At 38.1% G+C, this 12,340-nt stretch overlaps 1 protein-coding gene across 2 annotated transcripts in view; it reads right to left on the bottom strand.

The window, feature by feature from the left end:
* Positions 1-5,762: 5,762 nt before the first annotated feature.
* LOC105490134 (solute carrier family 9 member A4) overlaps positions 5,763-12,340 on the bottom strand; it is a 64,047-nt gene continuing 57,469 nt past the window's right edge. For both annotated transcript variants that reach the window (XM_011755520.3, XM_011755521.3), the window contains one exon: positions 5,763-12,226. In XM_011755520.3, coding sequence (XP_011753822.2) covers positions 11,868-12,226 — 359 coding nt within the window. In that variant the 3' untranslated portion in view covers positions 5,763-11,867. The remainder of the gene's footprint in view (positions 12,227-12,340) is intronic.

Consider the following 12,340-nt stretch of genomic DNA (forward strand, 5'->3'; position numbering starts at 1 on the left):
ATATTCATTAATATATTTATTATATTGAGTCTTCTTATCCATATTCTGTCTTCAATTGGGTCTTCATTAATATTTTCCAAAAAAGTTGTATAATTTTCTCCAAAATAACTGGTATACCATTTCTTAGTGAAAAAATGTTCAATAATACCAAGAAATGGTATAAATGTAAAAGAAGAACACTAACACCCTTTTCCCATATTACTTGGCATTATCTTCTGAATTTTACTATTCAGATACTCTATGATGCAGCAATTGTATTTTTAGGAACTTTTCTTAGAGAACATTGGATTTTTAAAATATAGAATAGAGAAACTCTAGTATATTCTCACAGTGAAATTTTATGCAACAGTAAAATATGAAGGAACTCTATAGCTAAATGCAACAATATAGATGAATCTTAGAAACAATAAATACTGAACAAATGTCGGTTTCAAAATATTACATGTGGCATAAAGCCATTTTTCTAAAGTCTGAAAATGAACAAAATGGAAAAGTATGTCCTATAGGAAGGAACACATCTAGTATAAAACCATAAACATAGAATAATAAATGTGAGATTCAGAATATTGGTGACCTATGAAAATGTGGTATCTGAAGTATTTTCCCATTGAAAATTACTTGAACTATGAAATTACACATTTTGTTAGCTTCTAAAAGAGAGAAAAATAGGATAGAGAAAGAACATACTCATTAACATAGGAATTGCGTAGTCCTTCAACTAGGTTGTAGGCTCATGTGTGTTTATTTTACTGTCTTGCTCAGTAATATACACATGGTTCCATATATTATTCTTATGTATCAAATGTTATGTACTACAAAAAGAGCAATTTTTTATTACTTCAACCTTGAAAATTTTGTTAATTCTCTGGCCAACCTTAGTTAATCTTTATGAAATGTGCTAACAGATTTTTGTTTTAACTTGATCTTCAAAATATTATTATTTTTAGTGACAAATATTAAAATATTTACATATAAATTTATGTATTGCCTGAAAATTCACATCAAAATAATTTGGTGAATGTGATAGCAAGTGTGAGTATAGCTGAAATTAAGATGGGCCATGAGTTAATATTTATTGAAGCTAGGGATGGATATAGAGGTACTAATTATCATCATCTTGTTACTTTTATATATGTGAAAATTTCTCATACTAGAAAGTGTTTCTTTTAATCCCAACAACACAAAAGAAATAATAACTATAGAGAACACATAGATCAATTGAAGCTAAGTAATGCAGATGGGAGCTTTTGTGACCATGAGAGGACAACTATACACAGGAAGGCAGATCACCAGCTCCATGTGCATTGACAGATCACCAGCCCCACATGCTCTTAGATCAGCAACTCCATGTATACTCATGCAGATAGCTGGATCCATGAGCACTCAGATAGGTCACCAACCTACGTGCTTTTGTTGAAACTTATAGAAGTACCACCACCCCAGAAAATTCCACTTCTTCTGGCGAAGGGGATAAACTTCATCCAGATTATTGCCTGCTGTTGAATTTTGCATCTCATTCAAATGTTTTCTCCTGTGCATTCAGGCAGAACACCAAGCCAGTGGCATTGATTCCATTTAAGTGTTTATTATGGGTTGCCTTATGCCAAAGAACTTAATTATGTTATTTGTGTTTTGTCTTGAAAGATATAAAAGACAATCAGGACAATATTGATTCAGTTTTGTCAATGCTGTCAACAATAGCCCCCACTCACTAGGAGCTGTGGGGGAAATTGTCCATGTCTATCTTCCTTTCCTGTTCCACACCTAATCCCAACAGGGCCATGAGGTACACACAGAACTCTCATTCAAGGAAGATCTCAGAGTTCTGTGAACAAGTTACACAAAGAAAATATTGTTAGTGCCTTCATTTCTCTCTCTCTCTCTCTCTTTCTCTCTTATAAACACACACACAGTCACACACACAGACTTCCTAGAGACATAGAGGGAAGGGTAACAATTTTTAAAAAATTAGTGCTCAGTAGATTATTTGCCTGGGGTTTTACATAAATTTTATTTTTTAACATCAGAGGTAATATTATTATCACCACTTTATAAATCAATAAAATAAATAAACGTTCAAAGAGCTATGGTAACTTGTCTAAGGTCCCATAGTCTAATGAGTTCTATTATCAATACATCAAAACAAACAATCTGAACAACAGAAAGGAAAAACTTTTCACTGACTTTAGACAGCTTTGCAAAAGTTGGGCATATCTTAGAAGCAAACATAAATCCATAATGACAATTCATGGGGTAAAAATGGTGTTTAAATAGACAAACGAACTGAATCCCATGGTATTTGTTGATACAGTTAGTAATAATTGTATGAAGGGTGCTGATTATCTTATTCTTAAGAAATAGTTGGATCAATATATTAAGTGAATTCTTTAAGGGTTGAATCTATTGAAAGCACAAAGGAGTCAAATTTGAATGAGATGCAAAATTGAGCCGTAGGCAATAATCCAGATGAAGCTCACCCCTCTGCCAGAGGAAGTGGCCCTTACTGGGTGATAGTATTTCCCATCGGTTCTTACAAAAGTAAAATTTAAGTTTACAACATTAGGGTATCAAAATATTTCACTTTCTCTGATTTCTAGACTAACTTTAATCTGCTCCAACCACTGTCATTTTAGTCTTTCATTTTCTATGAATTATTTTGTTGTCTTTCAGCCAATTACAACTCTGAAAATTATAGAAAACTGTTGACATTGCCAAGTGATTCTTGTTCATAGACATGCAAATGGTTCTATCAGGTGGAGAGACAATTTTTGATTTCCCCTCCCGCCATGCAAAAAGCTTGTTTTGCATCTATTTGTAAGTTAATTTTAGCATTCCTGATTGTCTATAAATGGCATTTTGTATTTGCCTTCAAACTGCTGGAAACATCATATTTGTTTTCTCAATTAATGAGTTGAATATATCTTTGACAAGTGTTCATCTTATATTTGAGAGTCATGATTTTTATTTATTTATTTATTTTTTCTTTTTTGAGACGGAGTCTGGCTCTGTCGCCCAGGCTGGAGTGCAGTGGCCGGATCTCAGCTCATTGCAAGCTCCGCCTCCCGGGTTTACGCCATTCTCCTGCCTCAGCCTCCCAAGTCCCTGGGACTACAGGCGCCCACCACGTCGCCTGGCTAGTTTTTTGTATTTTTTTTTTAGTAGAGACGGGGTTTCACCGTGTTAGCCAGGATGGTCTCAATCTCCTGACCTCGTGATCCGCCCATCTCGGCCCCCCAAAGTGCTGGGATTACAGGCTTGAGCCACCGCACCCGGCGATTTTTATATTTTTTAAAAAATATATTTTCACAGGATCTAGACAGTCTGACTCCATAGCCCACACCTGCCAAAGATTCTTTGTTTGACCAAACATTAGGCAGAGGCTAAACCTTCTCTAGGCCCTTTTGTGTATCTCCTTATAAAATCTGTTTTAGAAAAGAACACTGCTAAGTCAGTTTAGCAAGAAACACCACCCCCAGCTCCCACCATACCTGATTACCCTCAATATCTCATTGGGGTCTTGTCCTCCACCATCCCCCAGGTGATGTCTGATTACTCTGGCCTGTCTTCAGCAAGAGTTAGGTTGGTTTGGCCAGAATCCCCCTTACCCCTGATGTTTCCTCTTAGTAATTTCCCATTCAATTACTCCCACTCTGCCAGTGCTGTAATCAGAGTGGACCCAATCTCTGTTCCTCGCTGCAAAATCTCGTTACAGTGGTCTCTATATCTACCTTGATGCTCCCAAATGAAGTCTTCCTTACTGTGCCTTAACAAGTGTAATTGAATAATTTTTTTCTTTAACACACCTTTAACTACAAAACTATCTAAAACCATCAATACGGTAATAGCTAACATTTACTGTGCACTAAACTGTATGTCAAACATTCTGCTAATGCTTGAAGGGGTTAAGCAAATTGTCTAAGTAAGGTTTTACAAAACCGCAAAACAGCATTCAAATTCAGGTCTGTTTTACTCTTGTACTCCAGCTCTTAACTACTTGTTTTTCCTCTTTAAGTTCTTTCATAGGCACAAAAATGTTTCTGGTTGCTCAAGACAGATACAGGGCTCCATACTTCAGAGTTTACTAAACTCTTGACCTCATCCGAGTCTCACAACCACTTCATGAGTTAGACGGAGTAGATGTCGTTATCCCCAGTTCAGTGATATGGAACTGACTTCCTTGGTCAATACCACACAGCTGCTAAGCTGTGAGCTAATACTGCATCCCACACCTGCTGATTCTGAACTATTGCCTTGTTGAAGGGAGAGGCTATAGGGTTGTCTCCAGACAGGTAAGGCTAATGCCTATTGGAAAGACATCTATTGCAAGGTAAACTACATTCACTGTAATCCTGGAGATCGTTCAGAAGCCTGGAAGAACTGACCCTGTAGTGCTAAAGCAAGGTTTAACCATTGCTCTAAGATATTTAGATCTTAGGACTTAACAGTACACATGAATGCAGCAACATTTTCCAGAGCTTTCTTTATGTCTGGCATCCAAAGCATTTAGAGTCTTGTACAGAACACTGGACAGGACTCTAAACCTTGCAAATAATTTATCAAACGTAAAATTATCTTCCTATGTATGGAAGTTTCCTGAGCCTCCCTTAAATACCAAGAAAGGCTTAGTGTTGTGATTTAATCATGATAGGACCTTTTCTCCTCCAATAAATTCACCCTCCTTCCTCAAGTCATTATGCCACTAAACCTCTTGTGAGGTACCCCAAAATGTCTTATTTTCTGTTCATTCTGCCTGGAAGAATTTAATTGCCCAAATTCACCATAGATGTAGTTTACTGTTCAAATTTTCATTTTCATTCTTTTAATATTTGTCCAATTTTTTTTCTTTTTACCAGAGAGCTGCCTGAAACGGCATGTGTTGTGAAGTGAAAGTGCAGACATTCCAGCTGTATTGTCTAAAATCAGAACTTGAAATTCAGCTCCAGGGATGTGGGTGGGGTAGGGCAAGCATTGTTTGCTAAACCCTGTGTTGGGCTGGTCTGTACTGCCCGGCTCTGTGTGACTTTCCGTGGGCGTGTCCTTGGGTAAGGACCTGTCCTTTTGTCCTCTCCTTTTGAGAATATCCTTTTTTGGAGGACAGAACATTTATCCTCCTTTCTGACTGGTTGTTTTTTTAACTTCTCCATTTAGAACTTTGGGGATACCCTCCCACCGCCCCCCGTCCCCCTCATCTACACGACCCCTTTTAAAGATGGCACAGTTAGATAATAGAGCTGCCTCCTGAACCAGGTCCAGGACAAGCATGAACTCAAAACAAGGGCCGCCTTCACGGGTGAAATAGTACACCAGTGAAACCCAGGGTCAGAGTTTCACTCACTCTTAGTTACCCAGAAAAGTTGCTGTAAGAAAACAAAATAAATGAAACACTATGGGTCCTTCCTTCTTTTTAGACTGGCTCAGGGCCATGGTGATAAGCGACCCCTTATTTTAAGAGTGTCTAACTGACTCAATTGCGAGTGTTTTCACTAGTTCAAAGATAAAATCCAATGAAAACAAAAATACTGAATAAAAATAATTTAATTCAAGCATAAGTCATAGCCTCACTTCACTATATTTGTCCAAAGACGCAAACTCCTGAATGAGTGATTTCGTCACAGCTTCTCTGAGCATGAATTAGCACTTCAGCATCAAGTAAAACGGAAAGGAAGCTTGGAGCTGTGGCAGCAGCAGTTAAACAAGACCTAAATTTTATCTAGTTTGGTAAAGTAACCTTTAAAATTCAAAGGATGGTGGCAAAAAGTATATTCTTTTTTTTTTTTTTTCAGTGTATTCTCTAGAATAGTTATGAGGGTAACTACAGCTTAGCGGATAGAGTTAGTGACATTGGAGACAGATGGCTCTAAATGATACTGCCACTTACTAGCTGTATGTCCTTTGTGTTAACTTAGCTGAGACTCAGTTTCCTCCTCTGTACAGTGGGGAGAATAAACATACTAACTACTCTATAAGATTGCTATGAGAATTAAATTTTTGAAGTATATATATAGAGTACTTAGTAAAATTATGAGCATATAGTATATGTTCAATTATTGACAAAGTGCTTGCCAAGATTATAAGTTCTTTTGCAAATATTGTATGAATGCTTCAATAGTTGAAGTCATTCTCCTTATCCCCTCCCATTTTCTTCAGTGGAAATGTTGGTTTATATGTCCATTCTAAGTAAACAACATAGTTCATGTTTCAACGTTGCCGAGAACTGTGGACATTATCTGGCCAGGGACTCATTTGGGAACCATGAAAAAGTTCTTTGGAAACAACGTATAATTGAAATTCAAAAAGAAACTCAATTTAAAATCAGACCAGAGCATTTTATGAGTCCTCAAAAACAAAAACATAATGACTCAAATTAGCAATCTTGCTTATCATCTAATTTTTACATCATTCATTAAGTTTATAAAAACAAATTTTCAAAACGACAACAGTTTCCACTGTATTTACATGTCCACTTTAAAGCAAAGTTCTTTTTTGGCAAGATGGAGCTTCTCTGTTTTTTTCCTATTGGATCTTTCCCAAGCAAGAAAGAATTTTGTGTAGATCTGAGTCACTTATTAAATTCCCAATTCTGCTCAAGGAGGAAATTTAGGTCAGTGGTTATGAACCAAGACAGACCTGTTGTCTAAGGTCTTCCTTGAACTTAGGGAGACCTTGGACCTGTTACTTAATCTCTCTAAACTCATTTCCCTTCATTTCAGATGTACTGAAACTAGTATGTAAAGCATTTTAATAGTGCCTGGCACATGGTAAGCACGCTAAAAATGTTGGCTATCACTACTCCATTCAAGATTGATTTCTTAGAACACAGAGTAAATACCTTGATTTTAGGACCACCTATTTCAATTTAAGATCTATATTATTAAGGAAATAGTTTTGGTTCAGTCCACAACATGGTTTTTAGTTAATTTGTTGAGTAAAGCCCAACTTGAAGAAGACTAGGCAAAGGAAATTGTGTTTCTAACCTGCCATACTTACTTGGGTACCCCTGGCTTGGAAGCTCATTAGAGCCTCAGAAAGAAAAAGAATTTATTAAATCAATTATTGTGCACAGATGAAAGGGCACATCACTTGCTAATTACAGCAGTGGCTAGCACTGATGCAGGCATCTCTTTTATTCCCCTTAGCTTATGGCCCCATTAGCAATTAACAGTGACTGATGTCCTGAAAGGAAGCGTTCTGTCTGCACTGCTGGGTTTTCTCAGGAGGAATTAGAAATGAGATACTTGACAGAGTTTAGCCAGAAAAATAATTAAAACAAAAACAATTTAAAACTACAAGAAACCACCTGTTTTATTTGTGGATAGACTTGCAAAAACCTTAAACAACATCAATACACTCATTGACTTCATTTATTAAGAAAATTTTACTTTGCCTAATTTTGCAACATTATGAAATGTACCAGAAACTATTTTGTTCCATACTAAAAGTGCTTAAACACTTATCTCTTTAGTTAATATTCACAAGTTAAAAGAATCACTTTTTTGGAGGGAAGGTCTCTTATAGAAATGAAATTCCAAACTGGGGAATTAAAACTCCATTGAATTATTTCTCAACAAACAGGTTTCCCTTTTCCTCACTGTGTGCCCATCACAGTATGCAGAAGCAACGCCATGGTCTCTCTGGGAGTGAATCAAGATTAGAACTGTATACCAGGGTATCTACATGAAAAGCAAGCCAGCAAACAAAAAAGCAATATTGCTGATATTTGAGGTAATGACCTAAAAACAATCAAGATGAAGTTGTGTTTTGGTCAAAAGATGTGACTCCATATTCAAGCCCCACCTTTGGTCTGCTCTTGATTGATGGATGCTGGGCAGAAATGTGTCCAGGTAGAGCTGGGATCAAGGTGGCGATGTTCTCTATTTCTGTCACATCTTCTCCCTTGCTCCCTCAAATATCCTCTCTTCTGCCAATCCAGCCAGCTTTCAGAAGTCTCAGTCTCAGTTCACATAATTAAAGCAATGTATGTCCTCCTTCATAAGCACATGTATTTTAGCCTAAATAATTATAGCTAATAGTGATCAAACTCTTCTATTAAAAAAAAATCTAAGCTGAAAATTTTACGTGTATTATCTCATTTAATCCTCACAATCATTCTATGAGGTAGATAAAATTACTACCCTATTTTATCCATTGATAAATTTCAGCCTAAGTATGACAATTAACTTCCCCAAAGTCGCTCAGCTACAAGTGGTCTGATTTCATAGCCTGGGCTTTGAAATAACTATGTTATTGAAAATATAAATGATCATAGTGTCAGGCATCTTGATAGGTGAGGCCATATTCACGGGGCTTCTCTGCAAATTGAAATCAACATTCCAGGCTGAAGACTTGAATTCTGCCTTAGTAGTCACCTCTTATACAGGAAAAGTAATTTTATCATGAAACTCGGGTGGTAATTCCAGCTCTGCCTCCCATGACCCTTCAACTTTCTCAGAGAAGCACAGTATAGAGACTTTGTGAGAGAAAGAAAAGAATAAAGGACACATAATAAAGTGTCCAGAATGTCATTCTCTACGTTGTCATAGCGGATTCCCTTATAGGCCAATGTTTCTGTTCTAGCAGGTAGGTTAAAGACAGGAGAGGTGCCCATGGCATCACGTCAGACTTGAGGAGGACGAATAAGAACATTTACCATATCCCAAACACCATAAATGTGTGGAAAATCTTTAAAGTGGAAGCCTACTATATAGGAAAAACAAAAAAAGAAATGATACTTTACTCAACTTCAGAAATTCACTGAAACCCAAGACCCTTCAGGCTAATAATATAACTAGGTTTTAGACAGTTAAAGACAAACAAAACAAAAACAAAAACTCTTAGAAGAAAATTAGGATTGTGTGTGTCGTGCATGATTTTTTTTTTTTTTCAGGTTGAAAATAAAAGGACAAATTCTTTGGGCCCATTGGCAGAGAATGTTGACTGTTTAGCGGACCAGAAGCCAGGCTCAAAATAGGAAACTTAATGCAATTTAATTTCCTTTCAGCGGGAAGTAGGGAAGAAGCACCAGGCTGTCCTTGACACTCAAGAGAATATCCCCTCTGCTGCACTGCTGGGTGCCTCTTGGAAAAACTCATCATGTGAAATTGATAACCAGAGCGTTCCTGGGCTAGCTGCTGTACACTCAACCAATCTCCAAAGTGCACTGCCCTTCCAGAGGGTATGGAGGGAAGATCAAATCACACTGCATTTTCAGACAATAGTGGATGATGAAATACAGAGGCCATTTTGGCCATAAGCTCTCCATGTCTGACAGAGCCACCAGCACCACAGCATCACTGGGGCCTTCAACCTGCCACGAGTTTTAGGAAGTAGCTTCAGGGCCTCTTTCCAAGCTTGAACAGCCATGCCTATCTGTCTAGATGAACACATGTCCTTGGGGAAAACAACTCCATTATGACCTCTACCAACTAAAGGGTAATGTTCTACTCTACTAAGTCATACCACACCTCACCTTAATGGCACCAGCATCTCAGGGTAAAACAGGAGAGTTTAGATAGAGTCCACTGATTCTTAGACCTTGCCGGCTGCTCCGGGAAGGGGCCTTCGCAATGGATATCTTGTTATTATATGGATAGAGTCCAGTAAGGGATGTGGGGACGCTTCAGGTCTCAAGAGCTCGTTTCCTTAATGGCACTGGAAAGGTGAATTCTGATGACTTCTCTCTGCTGCTGTATCTCCATCTATGGTTTAAGGATAATGGCCCACTGCCTTTCTTTCATGGAGCACAGTTTTTTTCTTTTGTTGTTGATTGCTTGTTTCTTTAAACAAAGAGAACAAAATCTGGCTGGGTGCAGGGGCTCATGCCTGTAATCCCAGCACTTTGGGAGGCCAAGGTAGGCAGATCACTTGAGGTCAGGGGTTGGAGACAAGCCTGGCCAACATGGTGAAACCCTGTCTCTACTAAAAATACCAAAATTAGCCCGATGTGGTGGTATGCACCTGTAGTCCCAGCTACTTGGGAGGCTGAGGCAGGAGAATTGCTGGAACCCGGGAGGCAGGGGTTGCAATGAGCAAAGATCATGCCACTGCACTCCAGTCTGGGTGACAGAAGAAACAAAACAAAACAAAAAACAAACAAACAAAAAAAAACGAGGACAAAACCAAATATTCCTGAGTTTTATGTGTGCTTCTATCCCTTTAGGCTGATTACTGTTATTTGATAGCGTGTAATTTTTATTAAAATCAAGATATTTAGACAATTTAGAAGCAGCTTTATATTTCAGGTTTGGAAGGAGAAAGACAAATGGGCTTCTTTGATGGCCTTTCTACCACTGCAGCAGGAAAATGAGTTCAAGTCATAAAAAAAAAAGATACATTCAGGAGAAAGCACATGTCTTTAGTAACTAGCATCCACCGGTTATATTAGAGGACAAGCAAGCATCCTTCAAAGAAAAACAAACTCTGAGTTGGCATCAGAGAGCATCTCAAGACCTCATTTTTATCATCTACAAAATAAAAATGCCTGATAACACCTTTTCAAATGCCCATTACAGATCTAAAACACTATTGTCAGTTTAACATTTATAATCTACCATGCACAAGGCACTGTGATAACCGATAACAGAAAAAGATGAAAAAAAAAGCCAAAAAATACAAAATAGGTAAAGGGGTAAGATAAAAAACACAACAGATAAATGGATAAAATTTAAAATGAACAAACTGTCCTCCCTGTCCTTCAGCCCACTGACCACTGGAACAGACCTACATGTGTATGCATAGACACAATTCACAGATAAGGCATATAGCATATCCAAAGGGATGTGGGGCACCAAGGGAGAAGGTAAAGGCTGGTCTAGGGATGGAGGATGCCCTTGATCATGGCCTTTAAAGACATATAAGATTAAATCAGCTGAGGATGGTAGAGATGCCAAAAACAGTGATGGCAAAAGGGTATTTGGTTAGTTGCATTAGTCATTTCGCCCAATAACAATGCTTGATAAATGTTTGTTAACCTACTGGTGGCCAGAAGAGAAGACAACAAGTGAGTAAAATTGAAGAGCTGGAGTGTGAGATTCAAGGTCAAATTCAGAGAAAATGGGGATGGAAAATGAAATTGAAAAATAGCTTTATACCCTAGGGTAAAATGTCACACCCTACAAATGCACCCCTAATAAATACGTGTTGTTGATGTCATTGCTATTAAACTCTGTTTATGGCTGTTTTGTTTCTAATGTTCATTTTTAAAATAAATATTCCAATTATGAAATAGACCTTAACCCCATTGTTCACAGATTAATCCTATAGTGTGTATCACATCTATCATTGCTACTGACTAAATAAAGCATATTCATAACAAATTTTATCTCTGATAAAACATAATTATTGCATATTGAATGTGAAATCAAAATCAAATCAGTTTCATTTTGGAGGGAGGGCAATCCGACTATGAACTCACCATAGTTCACAGGGACTACATGTCCTTTTCTATAAACACAGGGGGCTGAGTCAGGTGACTTCAAAGGCTCTTCTAGTTCTAATTGGATTATAAGTTGCATATGCATATTGGCAATGTGAATTACTGACCAATCGCATTTGTATTTCAATATATGGCTTGGATCCGATGCTCGTGATAGAAAGTTCTTAGGAATTCTTAGTGTCTAATTCCTGGGGTGATTAACTTCTCTCACTCACAGGGAATTCATCTAAAGGTATCCCACACTAAGAACATGGAAGAGCCTGCAAGTTTGCTCCCAGTCCTTGGAAAAAATCTTCCTGCTGCTTATAGATTGATGTCTAACAGCTTCAAGATGGCAAACTCAATAGCTCTATTCTGAATTCCAGAAATCCTTCTTTCACAGTCACAGGAAGATAGACTCTTGAGAAACACCAAAATAATCTTGTGGACAGTAACACTATTTTTTTTGGAGCAAAGGACTGTGGGACCTGTTATGGTCCCTGCCGTGTCCACGGTCAGCTGTCCACCTCGACTGAACCTCAACCAAAGAGGCCTTGCCCTCACTCTCCCCTCCAGACTCACCCTCCTCATCCACTGCATGAAACAGAGGTTTGGGCCTTAAAGCCACCCTCCTTACTCCACCCAAGTACTCTTCTTGGCTTGTGTTTCTTTGATAACCAGAGTTGAATGCCTTCCTTCCTCTGTGTAGGCTCTTCATCGGGATTATTTCTTGTGCCTCTTGTTTCTGAAGCGACCCTATCCGAGAGAGTGTGCTGAACATGATGGATGGGGATCCTGGATTGCTGCTGTCATCATCTAGGAAAACATCATGGCAAGAAGGGGAAAGAACAAGACTTAAGATCAGAGGTAAGACTTAATATCCGCATGGCAGGAAGTCAGAGTGAGGCAAAGCCTTGCCTGAGGTTTCAG

Source organism: Macaca nemestrina, chromosome 13 (assembly GCF_043159975.1).
Source record: "Macaca nemestrina isolate mMacNem1 chromosome 13, mMacNem.hap1, whole genome shotgun sequence".
NCBI lineage: Eukaryota > Metazoa > Chordata > Mammalia > Primates > Cercopithecidae > Macaca > Macaca nemestrina.